Source organism: Rissa tridactyla, chromosome 5 (genome assembly GCF_028500815.1).
Source record: "Rissa tridactyla isolate bRisTri1 chromosome 5, bRisTri1.patW.cur.20221130, whole genome shotgun sequence".
NCBI lineage: Eukaryota > Metazoa > Chordata > Aves > Charadriiformes > Laridae > Rissa > Rissa tridactyla.
Window position 1 is genome coordinate 70,435,682 of NC_071470.1, and position 27,797 is coordinate 70,463,478.

General features: G+C 40.9%; 1 protein-coding gene across 1 annotated transcript; it reads right to left on the reverse strand.

Annotated features, from left to right (window-relative positions):
- Window positions 1-235: 235 nt before the first annotated feature.
- MGARP (mitochondria localized glutamic acid rich protein) lies at window positions 236-27,225 on the reverse strand. The gene is made up of 8 exons (XM_054201937.1): window positions 27,037-27,225; window positions 25,303-25,406; window positions 24,176-24,278; window positions 21,703-21,705; window positions 19,324-19,557; window positions 4,675-4,833; window positions 3,939-3,987; window positions 236-2,049 (listed from the first exon to the last, which is right to left on the reverse strand). The coding sequence occupies exons 1-7, from the start codon at window positions 27,119-27,121 to the stop codon at window positions 3,941-3,943; spliced, it is 735 nt and encodes a 244-aa protein (XP_054057912.1). The 5' UTR covers window positions 27,122-27,225; the 3' UTR covers window positions 236-2,049; window positions 3,939-3,940.
- Between the last annotated feature and the right edge of the window lie 572 nt (window positions 27,226-27,797).

The following is a 27,797-nucleotide window of genomic DNA, read 5'->3' on the forward strand; positions in this document are numbered from 1 at the left end:
TATCTCTGTTGTTAATCTAGGATAATCAAGGGCTGAAGCAGACCATGCTGTGCTGCATGTCATCACAGGTAGAGTTTTGTTCTCAAGAGTAGTGTCCTTTTTATGATTAAAAAAAAGGGGGGGGGGGATCTCTGACATGAAGCATACGTACAGGCTATCCTGGGACTCTTAGATTTTTTGAAATCAGAAAGATTAAAATCATAGGTTGTGTTTCAATTCTTCAGGCATCTATTCCCAAGGGCTAATATATTTTGCCATGTACCAGAGCAGTTCCAAAGAAAAAGTGACATTCAGCAAAGCCTACAATTTCAGAAACCCTACTGCCAGCTGCAGAAATTAGAAACAGTTTATTTTACTGGGAATAAGTGAAAATGATGAAATGGAACATTTAAGAATATGCATCCATCATAGGATGTTTAATCTACCAGATAAATAAAGATAGACTCTCATCCAAAAATATCAGTCTAAGACTTTTATTCCAGTAGCTTTGTCTACAAAAATTGCTTTTCATCACGGTGGCTTTATCCGTTAAGCAGAAGGCTGTGGTATGGCTTCTTGAAGCTCAGGAGCCTGATTTTGCCTCTGCATTATTCCAGTTATTCCTAAGCAGGTATGGGGGCAATAGGCTGCATTTTTGTTGGAATGCTGTTACAATTTGCCTTCCGATGGGGAAAGGAGCATGTGTTGCTTTGTGCCACGGGTAGGAATGTCATAATGCTGTGATTTCCCTTTCAGCATTTTTCCAAAGTTCTGCTTGAAGAGTAAGCAGTCAGATGCACCTTATAATTCACACTTTCTGTATAAATTGTGTATAATTCACCTTATTTGGCCCCGGTTTAGAATTATCACCATTCTGTGATGGCTGTAATATGTCTCAGTAAGAATTCTGTAGTAGGTGCACACACATGCACATAGCAGCACAATGGAGGGTTAGGAGTACAGCGTGATACAAACTCATTATTCATTACATATTTTTTCATTATTAAGGTAATACTAAAAAGAGAAGATTATTTAGCTATTCTGTTCTTTATTAGTCCCTAAGAATCCTTGTCCATTTGAACACCTGTGGCATAGCCTTCCACAGGATTTTGCTGGCCATCTGTGAGCGGTCGGAGAGCAGCTTTACCATAGCCTAAATAGCTTGTGATTTGTACAGGAGTGTTCTCTCAAAGCTCCGTGTTGTCATGCCACCGCTGCATGTCACTGCTAAGACAGAACAACACAGAAAGACTACAGCAAGATGAATAAGGTTTGGTAGGAATAGGGCCCAGCACCTCCAAGGTAGGAGCCACCACTTCCATCAATGATGATAACTTCAACCGGTGCTACTTTGATTTTCATGCTATAAAGTACCTATTGCTACTACTTGCAAACAGGTTTTGTTCTCAAAGCAGGAGCCTTAAAAATACTTACTTCTGGATATTATTGTGCAAGGAAGGATAGCATCAAAAATGTTTATGGAGGGGGAAAATTAGATCTTGTACAGACAAATGTCCTATGCTTACAATTGCAAATCCAAACTCGGGAGCAAACAAGGTTGTTATTTTCCCTGTGACCCGATTTAAAAACACTAACAGGTCATTTGTATAAGTTTTTAACTTAGTTAAAACCTTTTCCTTACATTTTAGCATGGACTGTTACAATGGTATAATGATGCATCACAGTTTGGACCAAAAGTAAGAAACCGATGTACATAACGAGACAACAAAGACCTAGAATGAGTTCACTTGACGTGGTTTCAGTTAAGTCTACCGCTTCTCTTAGCACGTGTATTTATTACATGCTGGGTCGTGCTTTGACAGTTATTACTGGATGCTACTTTCTAAAGCAGAGATGTTAATCACAGAAGCGTCTCTCTAACCAACTTAAATCGTATTAGGTTGTCTGCTGCAGCAATGAATACTGGTCCTAAGGAGCAGTGTGTGGTGTGACAAACTGCACAATTTCTTTTATGTCTCCAAGGAAGATTATGAGGTTTCACACAGGAATCAGATGGTTGATTGCCACAAATATTTCCATTAAACTTTTCAAAGGCTTCAGTGCTGCTTACTGGGAAAAAGAAAAAAGAATCTGGTTGAGAGGAAGCAACAATAAAAGATGTTTAGCAACAGACTTGATTCATCAGGTCTTTTTCTTTGCAAACATTCAAAGCACACTGTAGATTTGACTGCAGGTTATCAGTTAAGTGAATTACAGCATATAAATACCACTGCTGCGTAAATCATGCTTATCTGATGGCTTCTGAAAACTTGTTCTGCTACCACCAACAAAGCCCAATTTCAAGGAACCCATCATCTTAAGCCGCGTTGCTCAGGTACAAATGAATTCCCCTGCATGCTGGACACATTCCACTAAGCCCTATTTCTACAAATAGTTACTTGCTTAACTTTAAGCACAAGGTAAACCAATTGTGTTTGCTGAGATTACTGATATAAGTAGCTTCATAGCTGTGTGGATTTGGGGCCAACGGCCACACACAGTAGAACGGCTATACTCTGAAAAGAAAGGGGAACAATAGTATTTTCTTATTCAGGCATGCTCTCAGCATCTATTCAAGGCTTCATCTGAGGACTTCATCCATTACTACTACTTCTATCCCTTCACCAAATAATCAGTATCTTTTTAAAATTTTAACTGGATGCTGATTTAATTCTCACATCAATATTCTTTTGATTTTTTTTTTCCTTTGAATTGCTTAAAAACTATACCGTGTTTTAATGCAAACTCAAAGTTAAAGTCCATATGCTAAAGTCCTTATGATCAAAACATACACTAACTAAATAAATTCTTTCCTGACTGGGAATGCATGGTGGCTTTTGACTTGTACAGTAGAAAAAGTCAGCCAGCAATCTTCCAGCACTGAGTAGTAAAATGTTTTATAAACATTTTTTCCCCCACCAAGATCAAACTGGAACTCAGTAAGAGACTCTTTTTGTAACCTTGTGAAGTAATAAGAAGTATTTTTTTTTTTTTCCCCCAAAAAGACCTCAAGCGGTTGAAGCAGAATTCAGTGGACCTGTATTCTGGTAGCAGATTCATCTATTTCCAATTCTTTCCATCAAAGGTGCTTCCTACAGTTGCCTTTCCTCCCACTCCCACCCCTTTCAGTTACCGACTCTGCCTTCATCAACTGAATTGACTATATTGGGTATTTGTTATCTAAATCAAAGTCTCAAATAACAACGCAATAATTTTTCAGGCTGCAAGATGCTTACAGGAAAAAAAAAAAAAAGATTCCTAACTCTATTGCTTTCTCTGTATTGCTGCATTTATGTGTCCCAAAGTGGAGACAATTTCTTGGTAACTTATTTTTCTGATGTGGTATCCTCAGGTGTAATAAGAACATTGTGGACAAAGTTTTGTGTTCTATAAAGTAATAAAGGCAACTGAGCACGATACTAGCAAAATAGTAAGAATATTCTATTCAATATTTTCATTAGCACAAACTGAAAGTGCAGGGAGACTAATTGTGAAAAAATGTCTTTAAAAAACACAGTCCAGAGGGTTAAAACTTCACTGTGTTTACTCTGAGGATAACAAGAGAAGAGTTCACTTGTAAAGGGCAATAATCCAGAAGTCCAGTATCTATATAATTTAAATCAATGTCCGAAGAACACTTTTTGCTTAGAAGAAAGTTACAGCTCTGGGGCCTTTATCCAGCTTGCCTAGGACTAAGATAAAGCTATAAATAAATACCTAGCATGATAATTGACATAGAAAAATTTTGCTCACTAGCCTCTAAAAGATGCCAACAACGGTTCCCAAACAATAAGAAATACTTCAGTTAAGTTCTTTTTTGCAGTGTAGTCATTGGGAGCAGAAATCCAAATTCACCATGAGAGTACCTGCGCAGACCGACCCCATGCTGCAGTTGCCCCTAACTGAGAAAAGAAGAAAGGTGAACAGCAGGAAACCACGCGTGCAATTGTACTGTGTACCTTTAGGGTTCCTTGGCAACTTCTTCAGGTGTCTTCTCTTCCGCAGAAACTGCAAATGGAGGCAAAACACCAGTGAGAAACATTGGAAAGAACTTATTCAACAACAAATAGTCAAGTAAGTTGTTTCCTTTAGTCCAAAGGATGCTTTGGACCAAAGGGATACAATTTACAAAGTCGTATTAGGTATACAGACATTTTTCCTTTCAGCTTTTTAATTCTAATTGTAAAAGAGTTTAGAGGCCAAACTTCTAAACTCCTTTGAAAATCTCTGCAGTGATGATTTTAACACACCTTTTTCTTTGCATTCAATTATATAATTCCTCTGCAATAGCAATATAAGATCATTTAACTGAAACATTGTAAGGTTTATAAATATCACGTTGTCTATTTTCCTTCACAGCAACGTGATTTAAGGGAATTCTATCTTTCAAATTAAGTCAGATGTTAAAAAAGCGTGTTACATCATATGAAGCACAAGGGAGAATTTCTTGTTCTTAATGAACTTCACATCTAGCCACTTAGCAGGGCACCGAGCTTAAAACACCCCTGCCTATTTCCACTATACAGCATATAATTTCAAAATTAAATTTTCTAACACTATGATGCCAAACACAGTCATCGCCAGCAGCCACATTGCATCACTAGAGTTCTGCATGCTCTGGCAGTTAGTTCCATGCAAACAGCCGCTAGTGCTTTTGGGAGACAAAACATTTCAGACCCAGCTGCACTCGTGCACCTTCTGAAGTTTGTCCCGACTCCTCAGCATCAGCATCCTGGCTCTTCAAGGATGTGTCAGAAATCTCTGGAGCTGCCGAGGCTTCTCCTTCCTTGACACTGTCTAAGTTTTCCTCATGGGCAGAAGAAGCTGCAACATCCAAGACTTCACTCACAGCTTCTATGAATCAAATTAGAGAGATAATTTTCTTGTCTTTCCATTCACTGGCACAAATGAGGGGGAGCAGTCAAGGCCCACAAAGCATGAGGTACCTGCCTAGCCCACGTGTTTGAAGTAACTGGAGGCAACAGGACCTATCGGATGATTACATTTTATCATGCAAATAAAAGTTTGCAAAAGTGGAATTCCAGGGAAAGTCTGTTCCCAACCCTGGGGCAGAAAACTATAAACATAAGCTATTTTCATGTACTTAGACAAAGGTAAGCTAGAACTCTCTAACATGTATATTCTTTTGCAGATACCCTCATTTTATTTTCTGATTTCTGTTAATGATGTGCAAGATACTAATGGTAAAGTTTCCATGGAAATAATCCTAGTCTGATCAAGACCATAGGACATTACACATACACTCCACATAACCTTGCAAAGACATCATGGGTAATTTTAATGCAGAGATGTCCTAACTTCAGGCTGAAGGTTCAGCGTGTGATTCCAGGGTAGCATGATTGCCAACTAGCCGTTTTTCCATACTCCTTAACGAAAAAGCAAACTATCTGTACAGGAAGTCTGTAATAGGTAATATGTCAATATACAGATACACTCTGCAGGGAGACTGAAGACCTCATCCAGCAGTTACACGTTAACTTTTACTTGAGTAAATTCTCTCTTACCATATTCTTCTAACCTTCCTGTTGGAGGTCTCCATCATCACACACCTTAACTGCTCGGCAGGATAAGGTTTGCAGGGGCTTCGTTCTTACAAATTGTGTCCTATACTAAGATACATGTATATTAAATACAGCTAACTAAACAGCTTCATTAGACGTTCAATACAAGCTGTAAATCGTTCTGTAGAGCTAGCACCCCATGCCTTTTCCCAAATATCAGCTTGCAGCTATTTAAATACAACATATTCTAAACATCAACTATTTCACTTTATTTTGCAGAACGCTGACTGAATTTTGAAGAAGCAACAAAAAAAAAAAAAAATCAGGAACTGCTACCTTTGTCTTTATCAGGAACAGCTACGCAATAAAACCAGTACATTTGAAATTCAGAACATTTGATATTTTATAGCTACTATTACTTGATGTAATGCAACGTATTTGCTATGGTAACAAGCTGCTGGTTTTGAGTTTGTAACACCAAACATTTAGTTTATATTACCAAAAACCTGCTCTCTGGCTTACAGCATTTCATCTTGCTAATTTTTGTTTATTTCTTGTGATGTTTCAGTCTTTTAATTTCTTTTGCACCAAGAAGAGTAAATCAGGAAGCCAGTGGAGGGAACAACATGGACTTTCTGCTTTTTCATAAAACCTCATTTCCTTTGAATGGGAATTGTGTTTATTTGTCACCTACAGGAATACCTGCCTTGAAAACAAACATTAACGCTTATATGACGTGTACTGAACGATTTCTCTGGTCTGAAGTATTCTTTCTGGCTATCAGAAAGGCAGTCTACTGCAACAAAACATGGATTCCTCCTGATGCGTCCATCCAGGTCTCTGCAGAACTGTCACTCCCTGAAATACAGAGGGCCTTGTTGTGACATTTTTGAAAACCTGTGTCTGTAGATATGAGTAATTGTCCTTGGTCCGCAGAAAACTCCAGCCGGTACTTTCTTTTTTTAGAAATCCAAGTGGCTTTCGCATCCGTTCCTTGAGCATTCGTGGCTGCAGTGTTGTAGGAGCCACCTTCCTGGCGCCACAGTGGAAGTGCTCGTTTCGAGAAGAGCAAGCTGGCAGTAGCTGGGGGTCCAAGCGCGCTTGCTCACAGCAGCGCCAGAGGTGGCAGCTTGTACTAGGTCATTATCCGTGCCTTAAGGCATTATCTCCAGCAGGGATCCAGACTGGCCCATGAACGTCATTTTGGCATCATTTCTTGGGCCGATTGTAACTCCAGCAAGCTATCTGTCTTCTGGTGCTTTGACCACCATGAAAATAAGAACCAGTCTATAACCACAAAGGCTATTTTAAGCATTAATCTGACAAACCGAAACAAATCTCGGTGAATTTTTTGGTGGTTTGTACACAGCTCGGTCTTGGAACACAGGCTCTGTATCCCACTCACGAGGTCAACACGTTTTCCTCTGTCCCGAGGAATCGCTGCAATGCCAGGGCAGCACCAGGTGAACGGTGACCTGGCAAACCGAGAACGAGTGCCCCCGCGTCTTTCAGAATGGGGGCTGCCATGGCCCCTTCCCTGCGGGAACACCAGGCAAACTGCCCCGCTCCCTCACCACCTCTCTACTGATCAGCTGGTAGCACAACGCAGTGTATCCTTATCCTTTCCGTTTCCCTGGATGTTAAATTTCATCTCAGTGCTACTTCCCCCCTACTCCCCGCCTTTTTTTTTTTTTTTTTTTAATCTGCGTGCATTTCACATTTTTTCAGACCAGCTTAATCTCTTGCAGTTGTTCCATGTAAAATCCTGCAGTAGCACCCGATTTCACAAAAGAGATTTTAATCCATGCCTGGTACAATGACGACTCATTTTCCATAATCCTTGGAAGAAGGATTTTACTTTTCTGTCTGTTCACTTATCGCAAAGTCGTTAACAAGCCTGTCGTGAAACTCTACAGCAATTAATAGATGTAATTGAAATCATTTCTAACTTCTTTTAATTCAAATACTACTAAATTTAAGCTTCTTTATTTTTCCAGAATCAAGTTACAGCATCTTAACTAGTTCTGTGTTGTTTTCTGAATAATGATCAGTTTGAAATTCTGCAGTCCCCGTATTTCCTCGTGCAGCGATCACTATGAGACATTTTGTCTATTTATGCCAGTTTTCTTACAATTTCTACAGGCTTTAAGTGAACAAAATAATCTGCATTGTGCAACTGCTCCTCTGCAATGAAGGCACATGTTGTCTAAGTGCTGTTATTATTATGCTTTCAGCTGAGTGCCCGGCTGCTTTGTTATTGATGTTACACAATACCACTACAGCTCCTTAACATCTTTAAGAAAACACCTACTTGCAGCATTCCAGTCAAATTGGTCTCAGCCTTTGCATATAATATTAGATTTTTTTTCTGAAAAACGGGTATTTATTTTTCTTATGCTTTTTCACCAGGCATTTGTCAATTTTAAGTTTTCCCCTGAGATAAGTAGCAAAGTGCCAATATCAGCCGGTACAGTTTTCTTCAATTTTGCTAGGCATTTGTATATACTATTGCACTTACCGATCTAAATTAGGAGCTCAATTTTCTTGTGATTTCAGCAAAAAATACTATATAATAAGAACTTCAAGCCTCAGAGAAATCGAACTAATCACCTCTACTAAGCGTAGGCAAGCGGTTAGGCTTTGCGTATTGCATCAACAGCTGTTCTGAAAGCATTCAAAGGGATTTTAACATACGGAGGATTTTGAGGACAGTCGTGCTCAGGCTAGTCAGACCCCTTGACGTATTTCCACTACACAACCATCAGTACAGAACTCGGCATTACCTGTAACACCGGACCCTAACAAAAATACCGCCTGCTTCTTCCCAGGGTAGCTAGAGGCACTCTCAAGCGCTCGTTAGCTCCTCTGCTTTACGAGTTAACCAGTTTGAGAAGAAATACGTCCTTCCAAATCGCACAGGCAGGAACAGAACACGACTGGGCAAGCACCAGCAGCACATTACTTATGCACCACACACAATACCAAACCATTTATGTTACGAAACCACATCTGGTTTGAGTTGAGTAAATACAGAAAAGGAAATTGATTTTACAGACAAAAGGAAATTAGGTTTTTGGTTGTTTTTTTTTTTAAAATAAGGCAGCAGCATTAGGAAGCTCCAGTAGCTTATTAGCACAATATCCAACATCTAGTTCCACCTAGAAATATAATTTTTTAGGAAACTATCATTTCAGTGAAAAAAAGAAAGCTGCTTCCAGTATAAAGTAGTTATTCCTGCAGTCTTTAAAGACACAATTTTGACTCTTGCAAGTGCTAAAGTTGCAGCACTGCGAGCGCAGGACTCCACATGTCTGTGCACTCACAGCAGAACAGAAAACAAATCCAGGGTGCTTCTGCATCCTCATGATCGTCAATTGAATTGTCTGAATTTTAGCGAGCTCAGCATTCCCCCGGCAGAACAGAGAAGCACAGGCAGGGAGTTGCACGCCCTGTGTGACTGACTCGTCTTTGCTCCAGCTAATAATAAAAAAGAAAAAAAAACCCCACACACGCATATTAACTTTCTCCTGCTAATAATAAAAACACCCAACACAAAACTCCCCGGATGGCGATTGATTTCCAGAACCCAAACCCTACGGCTTCCATGGCCTTTTCCCCCTTTCCCCAAAAGCTTTTCAAACCATTTCAAAGAAGCTTTCCCGCTTTCCCAAGGGAGCTGTTCTGCAGAATCAGCCTGGATTTTTGTCTGGGACACAAAGCTCTAGTCTGAAATCAAACGGGCTCACGCGGGCAGTCACGTCCTGCCGCCTGGGAAGCAATACGCTGTAGGGTGACCTTGAAGCAGGCAGGTGAAAGGGAGGTATGGAGCAAACTGGGTTGGCACTAACGGCAATAAGAGGAATCTGAAATATGCCAAGAACTTGGTTCTTGCAAGAATTTTTGTAGATTTTTTGTTTCTGATAGCATTCCTACAGGGTATGCATCGTCAGGCTTTAGCGTTCAGTGTTCACAAAGCTGGATTTTCCAAGCTGTGTTTCATACCGCATGTGTGTGGTGAAGTTTCATGTGTGTGAAAGCTAACAAAGCGCACTACCAATTGTCCAACACCTATGTATCGCTTCATACGTCAGCTTTCATGGACCGCAATTCCCAAAGAAAGCAGTAGGATGTATGAGATCAAGGAGAAAAAGAAGAAACAAATATTTGACTTATTTACTTATTCTACACCGCTGCAGTCATGTCAGTGTTGCCAAGAGAAGCAAGCAGACGAGTCGAGAGTGAGAAGTTCTGCTCCTCCACCCAAGCAAGCTTGGACTGCTCTGGGACCAAGGTACACCTTCCCTGTGTTCCGACACTGAAGTTTTTTCAAGGCTAATTTAAACTGCTGCTTTAAAGCTTAGAGCAGCCCTTCAAAAAAAACAAAAAAAATCAACCATGTTAATGTGAGGGTCAGGTCTTCACGCTTTCACTGAAGTAGCAGCTGGCTAGCGACTAATTGTTAAGAAAACAAACCAAATTAAATTTATTTTACATATAGAAAAAGAATTCTTCTAGAAAGGGAAGAACTGCTTCACCTCTCTCCAGGTAAAGCACTTTATCTTGTGAAAGAAATATATCTTTCTCTTAACATGTGAAAATAGAGGAAGCTGTCTCTCACAGAGCAGCACTAAAAGAAGGAAAAGTACAAATTTTTAAAAAAGCATGAGGGCACTCTTGGAATTCAGAACTTCACTCCTACAGCAAAAGTTTTACCACTTCTGTCCAGTCAGCTCAGAGCTGCTGCAAATGCTGTCCTTGTTGAGAGTGCTTTTGTGTTGAAACTTTATTATTTTTAGTACCTATTAATACCAATTTATAGACGACTGACACAAACACCCCGTAGGCAGAATTAAACTAACTTGTATATTATATTTTTAAGTCTTACTGGAGTTTAAGCTTTTACCTTGTATTTTTGAGTGGCTTTGTAAGTATGTTTTCCTTATTTACAATACATATGGAGAAGACAGTTGTTCCAGATTTTAAAATTAAAGCCATATTCAATTTTTTTCCTTGCTCAGGAGAGGTGGGGATTTTTACCCCCCTAGGATGGAAGTTTCATAACAAAATTATCCGAGATAGCCACAGCCTTCTCAGGAGCACAGCCTATTTTTTTCCCCCCACTTTTGTATTTCCCTACTAATATATTTAAAACTATCGTATTTTTATTCTAATCCTAATCCTTTGATTCATTTTAAAAAGTGGTATTTCCAGCTAGAAACAGCCACAAAAAAAAATCTGAACAGGCACTGGTTTCCTGCAATTTTTAAAGATATCTTAAAATACACTTTTCTGAGCGAAGCATTTCACTTAAAGCAGTACCCTTCATACCACGAATTACTTTTTTTTTAAGCAGTCAAGATGAGGCTGGTATCTGTAATACAGAACGTCAGGTTCAATTACTTTAAAAAATATTATTTGCAGAAGAATTTGGCTTTATAAAGCTAAAATAATACAAGTTAGCCAGCATAATACAAATGGAATCTGCCTGGAGCACACAAACCAAAGCTGGGGTACAAACAAGGCTTTGATATTTCAAGCTGTCTATAACATAACCAATGTCACATACTAATTCCAAAGTGGGGGGGGGGGGGAGGGGGAAGTCAAATTTAATTCTGAAAACTGAAACAGTATTTCATTTAGAGTCTTTCAGAGAACTACTCACACTGGAATGTGATGCTTTTGTTTAAATAAAGCTTCTTCTCGGTAAGGTCCACCGAGGGTCTCAGGATGTCCCCTGAAACGTTAGGGCAGGCAGAGCAAAAAATTCCCTTTCCTTTTCATAACAGAATTCACTTTTAAATAAAAGTCAAATTCTGCCACGTTTGGAAAATAATTCAAGAATATATTTGAGAAAGACTGTAAAATAGAGCACAACAGGTGGGGATACCTGGCTCCCTCAGATCTAATCCAGGGGAGAACACAGCAGTAGCAGTAAGAAACTGTGATTGCCTTTAAGACCAACTTAACATATTTTGGTTCCATCGTCAGCTTTAAGGAAAACAGAAAATAAGTTTGTTCAAACAATGGCTTCTGATCTAAATCCTGAGGTGGCGGTGACAGCTAAGGTCCCCTTTCTTCCTTTCCTCAGAAGCCACCTGCCACCCCAGGTATGGCTGACTTGGGTTCAGCACCTCCTCCCTCCGCTTACAGGGCCTCAACTCCCCCATCATCCACATCAGCAACAGAGAGAGGGGGAAGTAACCATCACCGAGTCAACTTGGGGAAAAACCGGCAAAACTGTGCATATGCCCCTGTAAAGTAAGCAGGTGCTTCAGGCTTCATTGGCCAGGAAAACACAGGGAACTCAGCACAGAGGGCTTGCAGAGATACCCACCAGGAACATCCCAAGCACCAGGAACATCCCTCAGGACTACTTGAAATGCTCTGCCTCTGCTCACTGGCATTTTATTCAGCGACCATTTAAAATTATAACCAGCTAGAGCAAGTTATCCATTTCTTCAGAAAAGAAGAACACTTAATGCTTAAACATTGGGTTTTAAAAGGAAAAGAATCTACTGGATGCTTAACCATAACCACAGACCAACACCTCTCTCCGACACTGAATTCAGCACTTCAGCTTCAGACAGGGAAAAATAAACCTCTTGGCTCTACATGCTAAAACAAATCAGGGAACTGATAATTATTGAGAAAATCACCAATTATTTTTCAGTCCTATCAGTTCCTTCAACGCACAGGACAGGAACTAGTGGCTGGTGATTGCCAAAGCCCACATTGCTCTCAAGAAGTTGTTTGTGGAACTGCCCTGGCCCGACCACCCAGTTGTTTGGAGGCGGCACGAAGGCAGGCTCAGCTTTCCTACCTGGCAATACCTCACCAGAGCCCACGGGCCTTGGGATGTTTCTCCCTTTGGCATTTCAGCTATTCCGTAAGTTAAACCTGAACCAGAGCCCCAGAGTCTTTGAGAAACCGATGAACAAAGGAAGGCTGAAATTTCTAATAATCCTGTCACTATAAAAATATGACAACTTTTTCTTTTTGTAATCCAGAGAAAAATCCATGAGGTCCAGCTGAGAGCCTAAACCATGACATTATGAAGCACATTTTTAAGAAAACAAGTTTTTTCTTCACTCCATACAGCAAGAAAAGACACAGCTTCTTTCAACCAAACATTTCACAGGTTGTTTGTGCCTAAGGTAGGTCACTAGTTCCTAAGAAAAGCCTCGCTAGTTCATACTAATGACCAGAAGACTCGCTTCAAGAGAGCTTATTCTACAATGGATGATGAAAAAAAATATAAAATCCAGAGATGCCTGTAATGGTCAGAATAAAAGCATAACACTGCATACCACATTAACCTAGAAGAGTTTATAATACCTCATATAATTTCCAGCGTATCAGTTTTTATTCTGTACCAAGGATTTGTAGCAATGAGAAGCAATTCCCGTTGTGTTTGGTCGGTTGTTTTAAACATCTAGCCACTGACTGGAATGGATCACAACAAAAACTAGTTAACATACACAGCATATATGAAAATGCACTAATAATTTGATGTATGAAATCTTTCAGGAGTTGTAAAAAACCTTTTAATTAAAAGGTCAGGCATTTTCTTCAATACTCTTCATACAAAGTAATGCACCAAGTTTTACCCACTTACATTGTTTTCAAAGGAGCAACCAAAGTTCAGGGTGTTGTTTTCTGAAAAGGATGTTTCTCTCTGCAACGAGAAACACTGCCCAAAAATTAATATAAAAATCCCCATCGTTACCATTCTGGTTTGAACCGCCACTGCAGGAGAACAGAAAGGAGTCCCTCTTGCCATTTTCTCTAAAGTATTCCTTTGCATGCTGTATTTAGAGAAATTTTTCAAGTAACACAGGTAATGTTACTTAAGGTAAAGTAAATGCGAACAGTTTTTGTTGACCAAAGTGAGTTCTTGCCTTCCAATTTAAAGAAATAAAGTTATTTTAGGATTCTTTTTAAGTCTTGACAATGAGGTATAAATATTTTAGTAGCAGAAAGCAGTAAGTCCATTTTCTCCTCAATAGTCACAATCATTTAGGCATTATTCACTTCATGTCCTTTTACCAGCTTTAATTTTTTTTTAAAAGCTACTTGTCCCCTTCTTCTACAATAGACAAATAGGGAGACAGTTATTTTATGTAGTTCTCCCCCACTTACTTGTTTGCACTCTTAACTGGGACGTTCTAGGTTTTTTTTCCATTTTACTGGAATCTTCCCCCCCCGCCCCCCAGCCCCGTGAATACTGTAAAATTCTCTTTTCAGCTAGGGTGTTCAAAACCAAACAGTCTCTCCATCTACCAACTTGCGTCTTCAGATGCTCACAAGTTTTACAAAAGTCTTTTCTAAATATTGTTCACATTCTTCCTACTGAGATTTTCCAGTTATGTTACGATGACTCATCTATAAGGTCTGTTTTATGGAAGAAAAACAGGAGGGAGAGAGAAGAGACTAGTGGCCAGTGTATGGCAGAGAGATGAAAGACAAACGCAGCAGCTCAAGGGACAGACAGAAAATGATAAATGTGAAGCAGAAATACCCAACAGAAGTTCCACAGATATGGATACTTCCCCAGGAGGATAATATTCACATAATTCAACTTTCTAGAGCCTAATTTAGCCAGCTTAGTCTACCACAATCAATGAAGAGAAAAAAATCCTCTAAGAGGAGATTCAGAATAATCTGAGATGTTTCTGATCTATTCAAGCGAGGTTGAGAAGAGTAAAAAAAAAAAAAGTGTAATTGTTTTCACAAGGTCCAAGTGCAAACAAGTGGTGTAATAATAAGGGATGAGGTCTGTCCAGCCCTATCCACGCTGCGTCTTACCCCAGCACCTAAGGCTGCAAAGAGCTGTAGGTCGCGCAGCTTTTCCACCTTCCTCCATCTCACACAAACAAAGGCCTAGAAGGATGTGTTTGTTCTGCCGAGCAATGTCATTCTGAAAGCCTCCAAGTATGAGCAATTGCAAATGACTTTGAGGACTTTTCGGCAATCTTCAAAATACTCCCAGTGCCAGAGCATTTGAATACGCACCCAGAGTTTGGTAACTTACCAAGCAAAAACAATGTACACTGACCACGTTGGGTGTTTTTGTCCAGTTGGCATCACTGTGTGATCGGGTCAGCAAAAGTCCTGCCCAGCGCAGCCTGTATTTGTTTCTCTAGGCTGCAGACAACTGGCATTGTAATGCCATTCGGAGCTTAGCATGGAGAACTCTGGCATATTCACACATTAATCCTCCCCAAACCTCATTACTCACTCAAATGGTGTTTGAAATAACAGAGAAGAGACCATGTCCTCCAATACTTACAAAATTAGAAGAGAACTTATGCTACAGAACTCAAGAGTCCAAGAAAGCACAGTTTTGGGCTAATTGGTTTTGCTATTCCAGTTGATAATGCCTAAACATCAAGCCTCAATACTAGATTTGGAGAAAAGTTTCTAGCAGCAATCCAAAAACTAAAAATCACAGATGCAACCACACTGCCTAATCCAAACAGCAGCTTGCCATCTATGCATTTTACAGCATTTGTTCTATCTGAAGACTAATCGATCTTAATTTATGGTCCCCAGACAGAGTACAGTAGAAGGAGAACAGCAGGAAACTTAGCAGCATCAGGCAGTAACCAAGAGTGACAGCGCAACAGCTCATGTAATAAAAAGGTACGGAAAACTAGAACTCAGAGGAAGCTAAAACCTTGGGAAAAGAGTTACATCCACAGAACTTTTTTTTTGGCACCAGTATTTTACAGAATTCCAGATACCAGTAATGGGTTATAAATTGCTTAAGTTGAGGCAAGGAGAAAATTCCAGCCAGGTACAATTGTAATTAACTTTCGAAAATTGAAAATTACCCTAATTAAGTACCTACCTCCAAGGGTGTGGGGGTGTTTTGGTTTGGTTTTGGGGTTTCTTTGCACATCCATGTAGAATCACACATTTGTGTTATCTATATACATATGTACATATACTGGAGCTGGAAACAAACATCCATTAACACCTTTCACTTCCAAACATATTACAGAAAGCCTTATAGATTAAAAGAAACAATTGCTTTTGAAAAAGCAGAGGTAACAATAATAATACTTGCACCTTCATCTGCAGAAGTAACATCAAGCTACCAACAAAACTAACAAAAGTTATTTGAGTAAGTGTTCTTTTTCAAAGTAAGCCTGCATTTCCCTTGGCAGTTCTGAAAGAAAAATAATTCTCTACCTCAGTAAAAATGTAGATACGCTTTTTTCCCCTCTAAACAGAGAGAACACAGATGACGAGAATGGTTAAATACAAAATTGAAAGGGATTTTAATTATAAAATTTCTTTTTAAAAAAACACAAATAGCTGTTGACTGCAGGTACGCACTGAACAGAGTGGTTCATAGAGAGCAGCGAACTTTTGAATCAAAATGCCATCAGCTTATATTTCAAGTATTACGCCAGTGGAAACCAGCTTTTGCCTAGCTTGAAGGAAAGGGGTACTGGTTTAAGCTTGTGCGTGCGAGACCACATGCTGCTTGTTAAACCCTTGACGCGGTCAAGAGCCAGAGGCCCCCGTCAGTTCCTCGGAGATGCGAGGGAAGAACCGCTTCAGCAGTCGTGCTGTTGTGCCGCAGATGGGACCTGGAGGAGAGGAGCAGCCAAGCGCTAAGGTGACCTGGCGGCAGGAGCCTCTGCAGCCTCCCCGGGCAGGACTCCGGTTACAGGGCAGTCACAGCGGGACACAGCCCCCATGGGGTAACCTCATGTGAACTGCTTAGGAGATCCGTAGGGTTCACCCTTGACTGAGACACACCTGTTACGAACAGTTATTTACAACAGTCTCCACTGCTGACCACTGGCATGAGATAACTGCTCTCAGAAGCAAGTTTCAACATCCCAGAAACACCAAAGAGATCAGGCAACGCCACAGCAGGGAGAACGCTCCCTGGCTCTAGACACCAGTAATTACTGAGGGGAAGTACAGCTTCTGCTGCCTGATATGAAATGCTTCAGATAATATGCGATATCTTGATTAGAGGTTGGAAGGAAGAGGGCTGAAACAACATGCAGAAGTTTCTCAACAATTTTCTATCCCACAGGTTTGCTCCCACCAGCTTTACCCCACAGCAAAGAATAATCCCTGCAGCAAGATTCGACAGAGGACACCTGAAACGATGCTTAGAATCCCTTATAAATATCAACGTTACAGAAGTGCTGTTCTAATGCTGTTTCCATAGAATCATAGGGTTTGAAGGGACCTCTGGAGACCCTCTAGTCCAACCTCCCTGCCACAGCAGGGTCCCCTAGAGCAGGTTGCACAGGAACGCGTCCAGGCGGGTTTTGAATGTCTCCAGAGTTGGAGACTCCACCACCCCTCGGGGCAGCCTGTGCCAGGGCTCTGCCACCCTCAAACTAAAGAAGTTCCTCCTCATGTTTAGGTGGAACTTCCTATGCTCAAGTTTGTGCCCATTACCTCTTGTCCTGTCCCCAGGCACCACTGAAAAGAGCCTGGCCCCATCCTCCTGACACCCACCCTTTAAGTATTTATAAGTGTTGATAAGATCCCCCCTCAGCTGTCTTTTTCCAGACTGAAGAGACCCAAATCCCTCAGTCTTTCTTCATAAGAGAGGTGTTCCAGTCCCCTAATCATCTCGGTAGCTCTCTGCTGCACCCTCTCCAGCAGTTCCCTGTCCTTCTTGAACCGGGGAGCCCAGAACTGGACACAGTACTCCAGGTGCGGCCTCACCAAGGCAAAGTAGAGGGGGAGGATGACCTCCCTTTGACTCCCAGGATGACTTCCTGACTTTCTTCAGGAAGTAAGTTGCCAGAGAAAATAGATCTAAGAAATCAATTTCTAATTAGCACACCCATTTTCAGTCAACACCAGAAGTAACTGACAGTTACAAGACATATTTCATCTTACAAAATAGTAACCACTAACTACATGAAGTCGTCGTGTCTAGAATTATATTCTCAGACTTAATCCACTGATGCACAACATCTCTCAGGGAAGATCCTGGCTGCTTCCTCTTCAATAGAGCAGCAGGAATATTTTACATACGGAAGATCCTACCCTATCCAACAATTACCAAATATTTCTAGATAAGCATTGTGAAAGGAATATTCAACCACTTCTACATACAAGCAAGTGTCCACTCCTTAAAGGGAAATTTTGGAATTGCTCTGTAGAGCAACAGAGCTAAACACTGCAGGACATTTTAAAACACCCTGTATCTCTTAACATCTCTAATTCAATAACTTTAACGTATAACAGACTACCTCCCTTCCAAATGAAATCGTCTAAATATTACATAGAAATGGACATTTTGAAGGCTCTACTTTTAACTATTTTAACTACTACCTTATAAATATTTTATGTGTGTTTTAACTAATACCTTAGAAATATTTTTTATATGTAAACAGTAATAGTCAAATATACTTACTTCTCCTTTATATTAGCTATATTACCTTTAGCATGTTGGACCAAGTATTGTTTTAAAATGTTATTTGTAACAGATTGTTTTGCAAACAAGCGTGGGAGCTATTCACACATGATTTAAAATCCCATTCACACCTAGACCTTTCGCAAAAGTCAGCTATTTGAAGCGCTGCCCCATTTCTCAAGTTCATTTGTTAAAAAGGCAATTAAGATGCATCATTCCTCACTGGAGTCACCAAGGAAAAAGGCAAAAATAATTCCGGAATCTGCCAATACCTTTCAAGGTACTATGATAACCTCCCATGGACTAGCAGTCAAAACACTTCTAATCCCAGTTTGACCTATGTTTTAGAGATATCCTCTCAAGTAGGTGTTTGTTTTCTCAAAGGAAGTCAAACATAGGTGTGCAGTAAAGATTTCAAGCTGAAAACGGCTTCAGTGGTTTTCATACTTGCTACAGCCACACTGACATCTTCCCTTCCAAACCAAGGATTAGAGTGAAGTTTCTCTTTCATGATAGGCTGGCAAGTTTTTTGTGGGTTTGTTTGTTTGTTTGTTTAACTGAAGACAGGAGGCCAATGTTTTCTGCTTTCCTATCAACGGAGAAATTGCAATTGCTTTATGTGTGTCCCTTCCCACTTTAGCTGAACAAACCAAGAGGTATGAGGATAAGCCATTGCTCTATCCTCACAGGTTAACAGTGAATAAAAAAAAAAAAAGAAAAAATTGCTAAAAACTCACATTAAATTATAATCCCATATTTTGTGCAATTTATGGATCAGTTTGCATTTGTATTATTGTGATTTTTTTTAAACAGACAGTAAACCAAAATATTCCAAACACCCTGATAGTTCAAAATACTGAATACGTAGCTACTAATTGATTTAAGTGTTTAATACCAATTTGACGTTTTATTGAATTTTGAAATTTTGAGCCTAGTATGTCCTTAACACTGGGATCATGACAACATTTTGGTTGCTATGCAGGATTCCGTTGAAGTTGCATTGACAGAACAGCTGTAATTATTTAGTGTGAGTATCTTGGGAAAGGCCACTGAAATAGTGTTTAGATTCGTTAACAAATCCTTAAGAACCAGGTCACTGAAACAACTGTTTAACCGATCACATTACATGCTCACCTTAACAGAAGATCTTACAGAAGGAAAAATAGAACGGGGTAGTAAAATAAACTTTTCATTCTACTGGTTTTAGACAGTAACTGGTGCCACAGGCAGCATGCTTCAAGAGACACTGATTTAATAAACTTAATTACCTTATGCTCATGATATGTCAAGGTAACACCTGGATCAGTTTTCACTGCAGGACAAAATCCATCAGGAATACTGATGTTTGTTCTGTAGTAAGAGGCAGAGTTTTAAGAACCCACAACACACACACACACACAAAAACCGCATTCATAAGTTAACCTTGCACTGCAGCAGCTTCTGAATTTGCAGCAACTTCCAAATTAGCATCAGCTTCCTGCTGTGCTTCCTCCACAGCAGGGGGTGCATCTGGAGCCGGTAAGTCGGTCTCCCTTCCAGTTTCTGGGGACACCCCAGCACTCTCATCCTGTGCTGTAGGTCCAGCCGCAGCTGCTACATCAGCCTCTTCCGTGGCTGTCTCTGCTTCAGGGACTTCAGCTGTCTCTTCTTCATCACCTTTTAAGGATTTATTTAATACAATAAAGAAAGTAAAGTGCATGCATGCAATACAAATTCACCAACTACTTTTAACCATCATCCTCTTCTAAATTTAAAATATCAAACTAAACTTTCAGATCAGAATTTACAAACAATGTCAATAAATCAATAATTAATCCCCCCATATTGTCTAATGTGGCACCAAAAAAGATGTTTACAAGATGAGGAAACCATATTCTTGATTACCGAGTTTTGTAACTGCTTCAGTGTAATAAGAAAAGAAACTGTGGCTTAAAGCAAGTGACTGCAAAAGGTCGGAGTGCAGGGAAGGATAAAAAAGGACCCCACCAAGCATTGCTCCAAACCTGCTCTGCTGAAAGGGCCAGTGATAACGCACTCACGGGTGTCACGGGGAGCTGGAGTCTTGTCCAGTTCGCACGCAGCAGTGGAATTACCGCACTGGGAACAAGGCATTTGCTACCATACTTAGAAGCTCTTACGGAGTTTATCATCCATCAAGCTCACAGCTTAGAAGTACTGCAAGCCAAGATGTGCATTCAGTTTGCGCAGGGGTATTTTCAAGGTGGCTAACTTGGTGGGTGACAGCTACGACAATGCCAAGCCCAACAAGTGATTAGTTTCCAGATGGGTTTTGTGCCATCTCTTAGGTCTACGCTGCCACAGGTACTCTGCTGTCCCGAGTCACCCTGCTTTATTTAAAGCTATACTGAATGCACTGTGACCGCTGCAAGAGCCGGAGCACTCAAGTAAGAAAGATAAGGTCTGTAAGGCAGAATAAAACAGGGGACCCTTACTGAAACCAGGTGTAAATAAGTAAGAAAATAACTTGGTAATTTTAAGTGGTCAGCATTCGCTTTACAGGAAATATGACCACTTAGGACTGACTATTTTCCTTTTACAAGTCCCAGCTGTCTTTAAAAGACTTGTCTACGCTGCTGTAGGTCAGACTCCTTAGAATATGAAAAAAAACAGTGTTTCCCAATCATGCATTACTCCAAACTCAGCTGAGAAAGTCATTAAAAACTAACAGCACAAAGCAACAAAGATGCAATCACCATGCAAACATGCACTAGGATCAAGTTAACAAAAGAAAGTTATATACCAAGTTTTCATTGTAAGTTTACCACCAGAACCAACTCACCACGTGAAAAAATAGAACTGGAAATAAAACTTGTAATACAGTACAAACTAAGTGAGAATAGAAAGGAGAGGAAAGCTTAAAGAGACATAGTCAGGATTTATTTTATTCTTTTGTATCTGTTTAAAAACTAAACAGCTTAATTTTAATTCTTGGCTTTCTTACGCTAGTGCAAGCCTATCTTTTTGTGTTCAGGTTTAAACACAAGTCTATTCATTGCTTAGTAAAAATCAAAGCTTTGTGTTACGCAACCTGATCATGTCCCTTTAAGAGAATGATATATTTAAAAAAAAACAACTAAATTGATTACACAAAGAACAGACTAATAGCCAAGCTCAGCATTCAGAACACTTTATTGGACAGTCAAATATAGAGTGCATTCATTCAGAACAGCCAGCTTCTCAAACTCAGAACTGCCTTCCACAAAGCAGATTCAGTAATAAGCTCAATATGGTTTGGCCTTGCAAACATAGGTAGTTCTTTTAAAGTCTCACAAGTATGGAGTTTTACAATAGAAGGCATAAAGTCATCCCAAGGTAGGCTGCAAGGTACGCAATGGTGAACGACTGTCCTTTGTTTGTATTTAACTTCCTCGGGTTTGGAAAGAGATTTCCCTTGTATTTTAGGCTGGAAAGTGTAAAAGCAGAGTATAGATTAGAAAGATTGAATCAGCTTGCATCAAGTTAAAAAGAAAAGTCATTGCTAAAAAAGTAGGAAATCAGGAACAAGTTTAAAGGAGATACATGCAAATGGAAGACAAAACTCAGTATTTGCTGAATAAGCAAGTAGAATGTTCTTCAAGGCAAACATCATTTTACAGTTCAAATGATGTCCCAGATTTCCTACTGCTACTTTGACTCAGGCCTCTGTCAGGGGCTTTTTTTAAACCCCTCCCTGAATTTTAGAGTAGCTTTTGGTTAAGAAAAGCTACAGAAAATTTGCTATTAGACCTTTTTTAAATGTCTGATATCATTAACTAAAATACCACTAAGTATCATTTCAACCCTCTAAGAAACAAACAAGCCTAGAATAGCATTTGATTGTTTCTTTTGTTTTGACAGCATGGTTTGCTACATGCATTTCTTTATAATAGACATTTTGAGTTTGGAAACAAGGGGAAAATTTTCCTCAGGATGAGAAGCCACAAAAATAATCTGGATCAGGAGAATCTCTCTCTGCTCAGCGGCTCCCTAGTATTAAGTCCTTCCAGCTAGAAATTTCTTCTCTTACCATAGGACACGTAGCAAATACGGCATGAATGTGCTGTTTGACATGCTGCTTTTCTATCCACCACTTCATATTGTTACCAGCACTGTTTTATTACTTATTTATAAAGTAAGCTAATAGACTTGATTTTATATGACCCTAAAAGGTATTAGCTTACTTTGAGAACAGATTTTTTTTAATCGCTCTTATCAGCAATGCTGACTGTGAAAAAGCGTAAGGACTAACCAAATCTAAAGAATGCGAAGGAAAAGAAGTTGCAGCAGCACTTCTGGGAAAAGCAATACTATGGTAACACTCTGTGACAAGATACACACAAAAATACGACTATGCGGGGAACAGGGAAAAAAGGGGAGAAGGAAAGCCGTTAATTCTTTTGAGAAAGCACACAGAGGATTCCATAGGAAAAGTAAGGACAGAAACCTCTTTTGGGAGGATACAGTTGGGAATGAAGGAGGATTTTAAAAACAGCTGATTCAACAGTAGTTTTGTATTGTGAATTGAAATTAGCTACTCAGAAGTCCAATTAAAAACTGAGTTGAGCATTTTTTCAGAAGTCCAATATTGAAAATAATGCAGGAAATAAGTTTCAACTGTGTTCACTGTATGGCCTTAGAAATGTTTCGGACTTCTTAGCATCAATAATAAGGGAGGTAATAACCACCTGCCATTGGTTGTGACGTTTATGTAAGTTACGAAGCAGTGCAAGGCATCGGATTATGGGATGTCCGGAGAGTACCCAAAGTCAGAATTTAGTAAGTTACAGAGCACTGAGTACTCTTACCCCAGTCTCGGGCAACACAGGTATAGCCTTCAGTGTGGTGAACAGCACCACTGACTCTGTGGGTATCCCACTCAAACATTTTGGGCTTGTCAAAACTCAGTACCTTGCAGAAGTGAACCTTAAGAGAGAAGAGGTAATATACTGGCATCATTTTGCATGCCCCAGAAGGTTCGCTTAATGCTTTCACATCTCCCATGTTCTTCTGACTATGTTAGTCAGAATGTAATGAGCGTAACCCTCATTTCTTCCCTGAACACCAGGCGACTAGGTCACTAGGAGAAAACACCTACTTTGGCCTTGGTTAGTTTTTTAATCTTAGGGACAAGGGAGGATTGCACTAAAATTGTGGCCAAGTTCTCATCATTTAAGGAACTAAGTTTAAAAACTGTATTGCTTCCAGCTGCTTAAGAGAAAGGATATTAAGGTGTTTTGCCATTTAAAATCTTAAAATGTGTACTTTTTAAGTTCTTAAACCGAAGGATGTGCTGCATAACTTCAAGACTAACAACTTCAAAAGAAATAATTTTAAAGGCAGACAATTCAAAGCATGTTCTCACATTGAAAACAAAATTTAAACTCAGCATACTTATTCAAATCTATTCTTTGTGTGCATGCAAATATATTAAATCAATTCTCCAGATGTCAGCATCAGGAAAAAATAAGAACGAACTTCAAGTGCTATGGCTTCATTAATTAATTTATTTTTTAAATAACAACTAAATAAAAACATAAAGATCCTTAGGAAGTAATTTTTTCTAATTGCTTTTCCTAGCAAGGCCATGCTTGCCAAAGTTCTATCTTTTATATTAATGCTGCTGTAACACTAATTGATGTAGACAGAGACAACATTCCATTACAAGTATTTGAACTAACATGAACTAATTATTTAAGCATGAAGAGCTAAGTAAGGATTTGCTATGCATTTAGGTGGTGTCTGCTTTTCATTTAATCCTAAATTCAAAAGGACAAAAATCAAAGTTGTGGAACAAGAAATGGGTCCAATTTACAATATTTTTAAAAAACATAGTTTTTTCCTATTGAACTGTGTTCCTGGTGGCGTGTGGCCTGGAGCCAAACTGTTGGCTGAGAAAACGGTATTAACTCCTTCCCCCCCCAACCAAAAAAAAAAAACAAAACTGATTTTGACAGCATTATGCATTTAGTCAAGTTTCATTAAGCTTCCGGTAAATCAAATGCAAACACCCAATATACAATTAATGGCTCACACATCAACTCTTTCCATCCAAAGAGACTCCTGCAGATTGATCACAGGCCAGATTCACCGCCTAAACATTAAGTCCATTGCCCAGATTTGTGCAGAAATAGCTTTGTAACAGAACACTGCATAATCACCTTTGTCTTTACTCCCACTCACAGACTTGGACAGGGTTAAGGCCTGATTAGACAATCTAGAAATCTGTTCCAGACCCTTATGTACCCAGGGAACAAGAGAGAAGAGCTCAACTCACCCCTGCTTGACCAAGATTTGTTTTTCCGCCCCTCAGCTCTCTCATGAAGAATATTCATATGTTCAATATACTTGCTGCGGGATGAACTGACTACTCTGTAGGCCTGAAAGGAAATTATACCTAAACTTATTGCTACATCCCTACAAAGTTACCAAACAAAGAGACGGGAGAGGGAGAGAAGGGTTTTTAAGCGCATCTTAAAAGGCACATCAAATTATGCTAAGCAAGGTTAAAAAAATACTATCTATTTTGCTATACTAACATATTTATACATTTCATATTTCTCCATTGTTAGAAAGCAAACACCATGCAGCTTTCAAAGTGCTTCAGGAATTGAACACAGTATTTTAAAAGACAATTTAAAAAATAACTATAGTAAAAAGGTGACAGCAAGAGCATTTGTTATTCCTCCAGATATGCAATCACACAATTTCACCATTTTGAACACATAGAAGCTACTTACCATTCAAGAAAATTATTTTGTGGGAGAGGGAAATGTACCTCTCTGATACTTGTCCTCAAACTACCTCAAATCGGGGGTGTGTGGGGGGTGTAAGGAAGCTATGAAATGGAGGCTTTAGGGATGTGAAGCACAGAGTCTGATATATTTAGATGCAGGGAAGAGAATGATTACTGAAGAACTTGACAGAAGTAGATGTTTACAAAATTTTAACATGCTTTTTCTGAGTAATTAATATTCCCATCTTTTCCCCAATTAATGAGGTTCATAATATTCTCTTTGTGGCTTCAGACAACTTACTTCACATCTGTCTTGCCCACTTTGACATATTCTTAATGGTTGTGGTTGACAAGAAAAGCCAAGGGGTTAGAGGCAGATGCCTTACATCATCTTTGGACACACTCATTTCACATACTTTTAAATATGTTTTCCACTAAAAATGATAACAGCACTAGATATCAAAATTAAAAGTAAAACAAGTAAGCAACAGGCATTCAGTTTCGCTAGTTGTCTTAAACTGATTTTTAAGTTAGACTGTATTTAACTATGTGGTACGACACCCACATTTTATTGAGGGTTTGTGTCTTGACCACATTCTTTAACCCAGAACACACCTTATACCATGCCAACTCAGAATGCACAAACAACTCCATTCCCAAACACTTACATAAAATAAACCACCAAAAGCAGCAACACCAGCAAGCAGATAGTAAATCATGGTCTCTCCAGAAGAGCCAGGAACACTCCCAGATGACATCTGGCGAAGAGGTGCTATAAAAACCGTTATTGAAATGGATGTAAAGTGCTGCTAAAATAAGATCACAATAGAATGACGGAATCTGAACATTGCATAGGACGATTTAAAAAGCTGTACCAAAATGGAGAGGTATGTACAACATAGCGATGTTTAGTACTACTGAGTAATACAGGGCATAGTGCTTAACGAGGCTGAGCTCTTCCTAAGACTGTAAGAGTTTCTGTGAACTATGAACTACACTGTCTGCCTATCAGCTTCCAAGTACTGGATGCAGTCTATATAGACTAAGGAATTGCCCAAGGAATGTAGGAAGAAAAAAAAAAAAAAAAAAAAGGAAAAGGACTGCAAAAATGTTCCTGCCTAAGGGATGTAGGAGAATTAATCTGTCCTTATTCAGTCTTGCTGCAGTCAGAGGTAACAAATCCTCTTCAGTTTAAAAACAGAGCACTTTAACAAAAAGCCTTGTCCTTTGAATTCGCATTCTTTCATTCTCAAATGGACTGCTGAGATTTAGATACATGCCCATAACCTAAAGTATTGGCCAACAAGGCAGGCAGGCAGGGTTACACAATTTTTATCCCCGATTGATAACATATTCACTATAACAGCAGCGTCAGTCATGTATGCTTGTTCACTGCTTCTGTAGTTTTGATGCTTGCTATAGCCCTGGATTCTTCCGTACATCTCAGAAGAGACCCATGAAAAACACACCAAATTCTGTTCATCAACAAAGCTTTCAGCTGAATTTCGTGACTTCGTCCCAGCTGAGTAGCACAGACGAGAAACGCCTCATTGAAAGGGTGCTCACTAAATATAAAATGGCTCCGAGCATTGCAATCGGTAGCTGCAAAAATAGTCTCAATCTCAAAATATTGCCATCGCGTGCCAGATTATGTTTAGCATCATCTGTCTCATGACACGCTTTTCAGACTCCTCTTTGGTAGGATCTTCTTACACTGACATACAGGTTCTGCAGCAGTTTCTCAGGAATACCTTCTTCTCCAAGGCTCAGTGAGCCCGCAGCCATCCAACACGGCCAGGAGATGGTTTTTTTTTTTTTTTTTTTTTTTTGCTACTGGTTACACAATTCCTGATGCGCCAAAAGCCATGGCTGCAACACACCGGGCTGATTCACCGTCCCTCCCTCCCTGCTAACGCTGAGGGAACCACTGCTCCCAACATCCGCCTAAGGGGGGGGGGCGTTAAACCCCTTTATTTTTCTTTTCTTGGGGGGTGGAAGTGAAGATAACGGCGGCGCCCTCGCTGTGGGAGGGGGGGTTACACCTGCCCGCCACCGAGGCTGCTTCCAGGGAGCGGGAGGGGAGGGCACCGCCGCTTCTCCCAAGGGCAGGGGCTCCCCGCCGGGGATGACCGAGCAGCCGGACCCGGCTTCCCTCCCCCTCACACAGCGGGGAGCCGCGACCCAGCGCCGTAACGGACCGCGCCAACGGCTGCGCCAACGGCCGCGCCGCGCGCCCGCCGCCCCCGCCCGACCTTCGCGCGTCCCCGTCCCCGTCCCCGTCCCTCTCCGCGCCCCGTCCCGCCCCGCGCCTCCCCGTGTCCGTCACCCCCCCCTCCCCCGCCGCTGTCCCCTTGACCTCTAAGCCAGCCCCGGTCCGGGCTCCCCGGCGGCCCCCCGCCTACCGCGCTGCTTGAGGCGGCTCGCAGCAGAGGGAGCCCGGCTGAGGCGAGAGGCCAGCGCCTGCGAGGCGGCCCTGCAAAGGTACATAGCGGCGGGAGCCGGGGAGCGGAGCGGGCACGGCGGGGGCTGCCTGACAGGAGACTGCCGGCACGGCACGGCGGGGCGGGGCCGCGGCGGAGCGCCGGTGGGCGGGGCCGGCGCTAGCCCCGCCCCGCGCCACGTGCCGCCGCACCTGGTGGGCGGCCGCGGGTGTCCGGGGCGAGCGGGGAGCGCGGCCGGGGCCGGGGCGGTCGCTCGTCCCTTCGCTTCAGGGTCATGGAACGGTTCGGGTTGGAAGGGACTTTAAAGAGCATTAGTTCCAACCCCCTGCCCTGGGCAGGGACACCTCCCACCAGACCAGGCTGCTCAAAGCCCCATCCAGCCTGGCCTTGGGCACTTCCAGGGATGGGGCATCCACAACTTCTCTGGGCAACCTGTGCCAGTGTCTCACCACCCTCACAGGAAAGAATTTCTTGATATCTAATCTAAATCTCCCGTCTTTCAGTTTAAAACCACTATCCCTTGTCCTATCGCTCCATTCGCTGATAAAGAGTCCCTCCCCATCTTTCCTGTAGCCCCTTTTAAGTACTGGAAAGGTCTCCTGGGGGCCTTCTCTTCTCCAGGCTGAACAACCCCAACTCTCTCAGCCTGTCCGCACAGCAGAGGTGCTCCACCCCTCTGATCATTTTCATGGCTCTCCTCTGGACCCACTCCAACAGGTCCA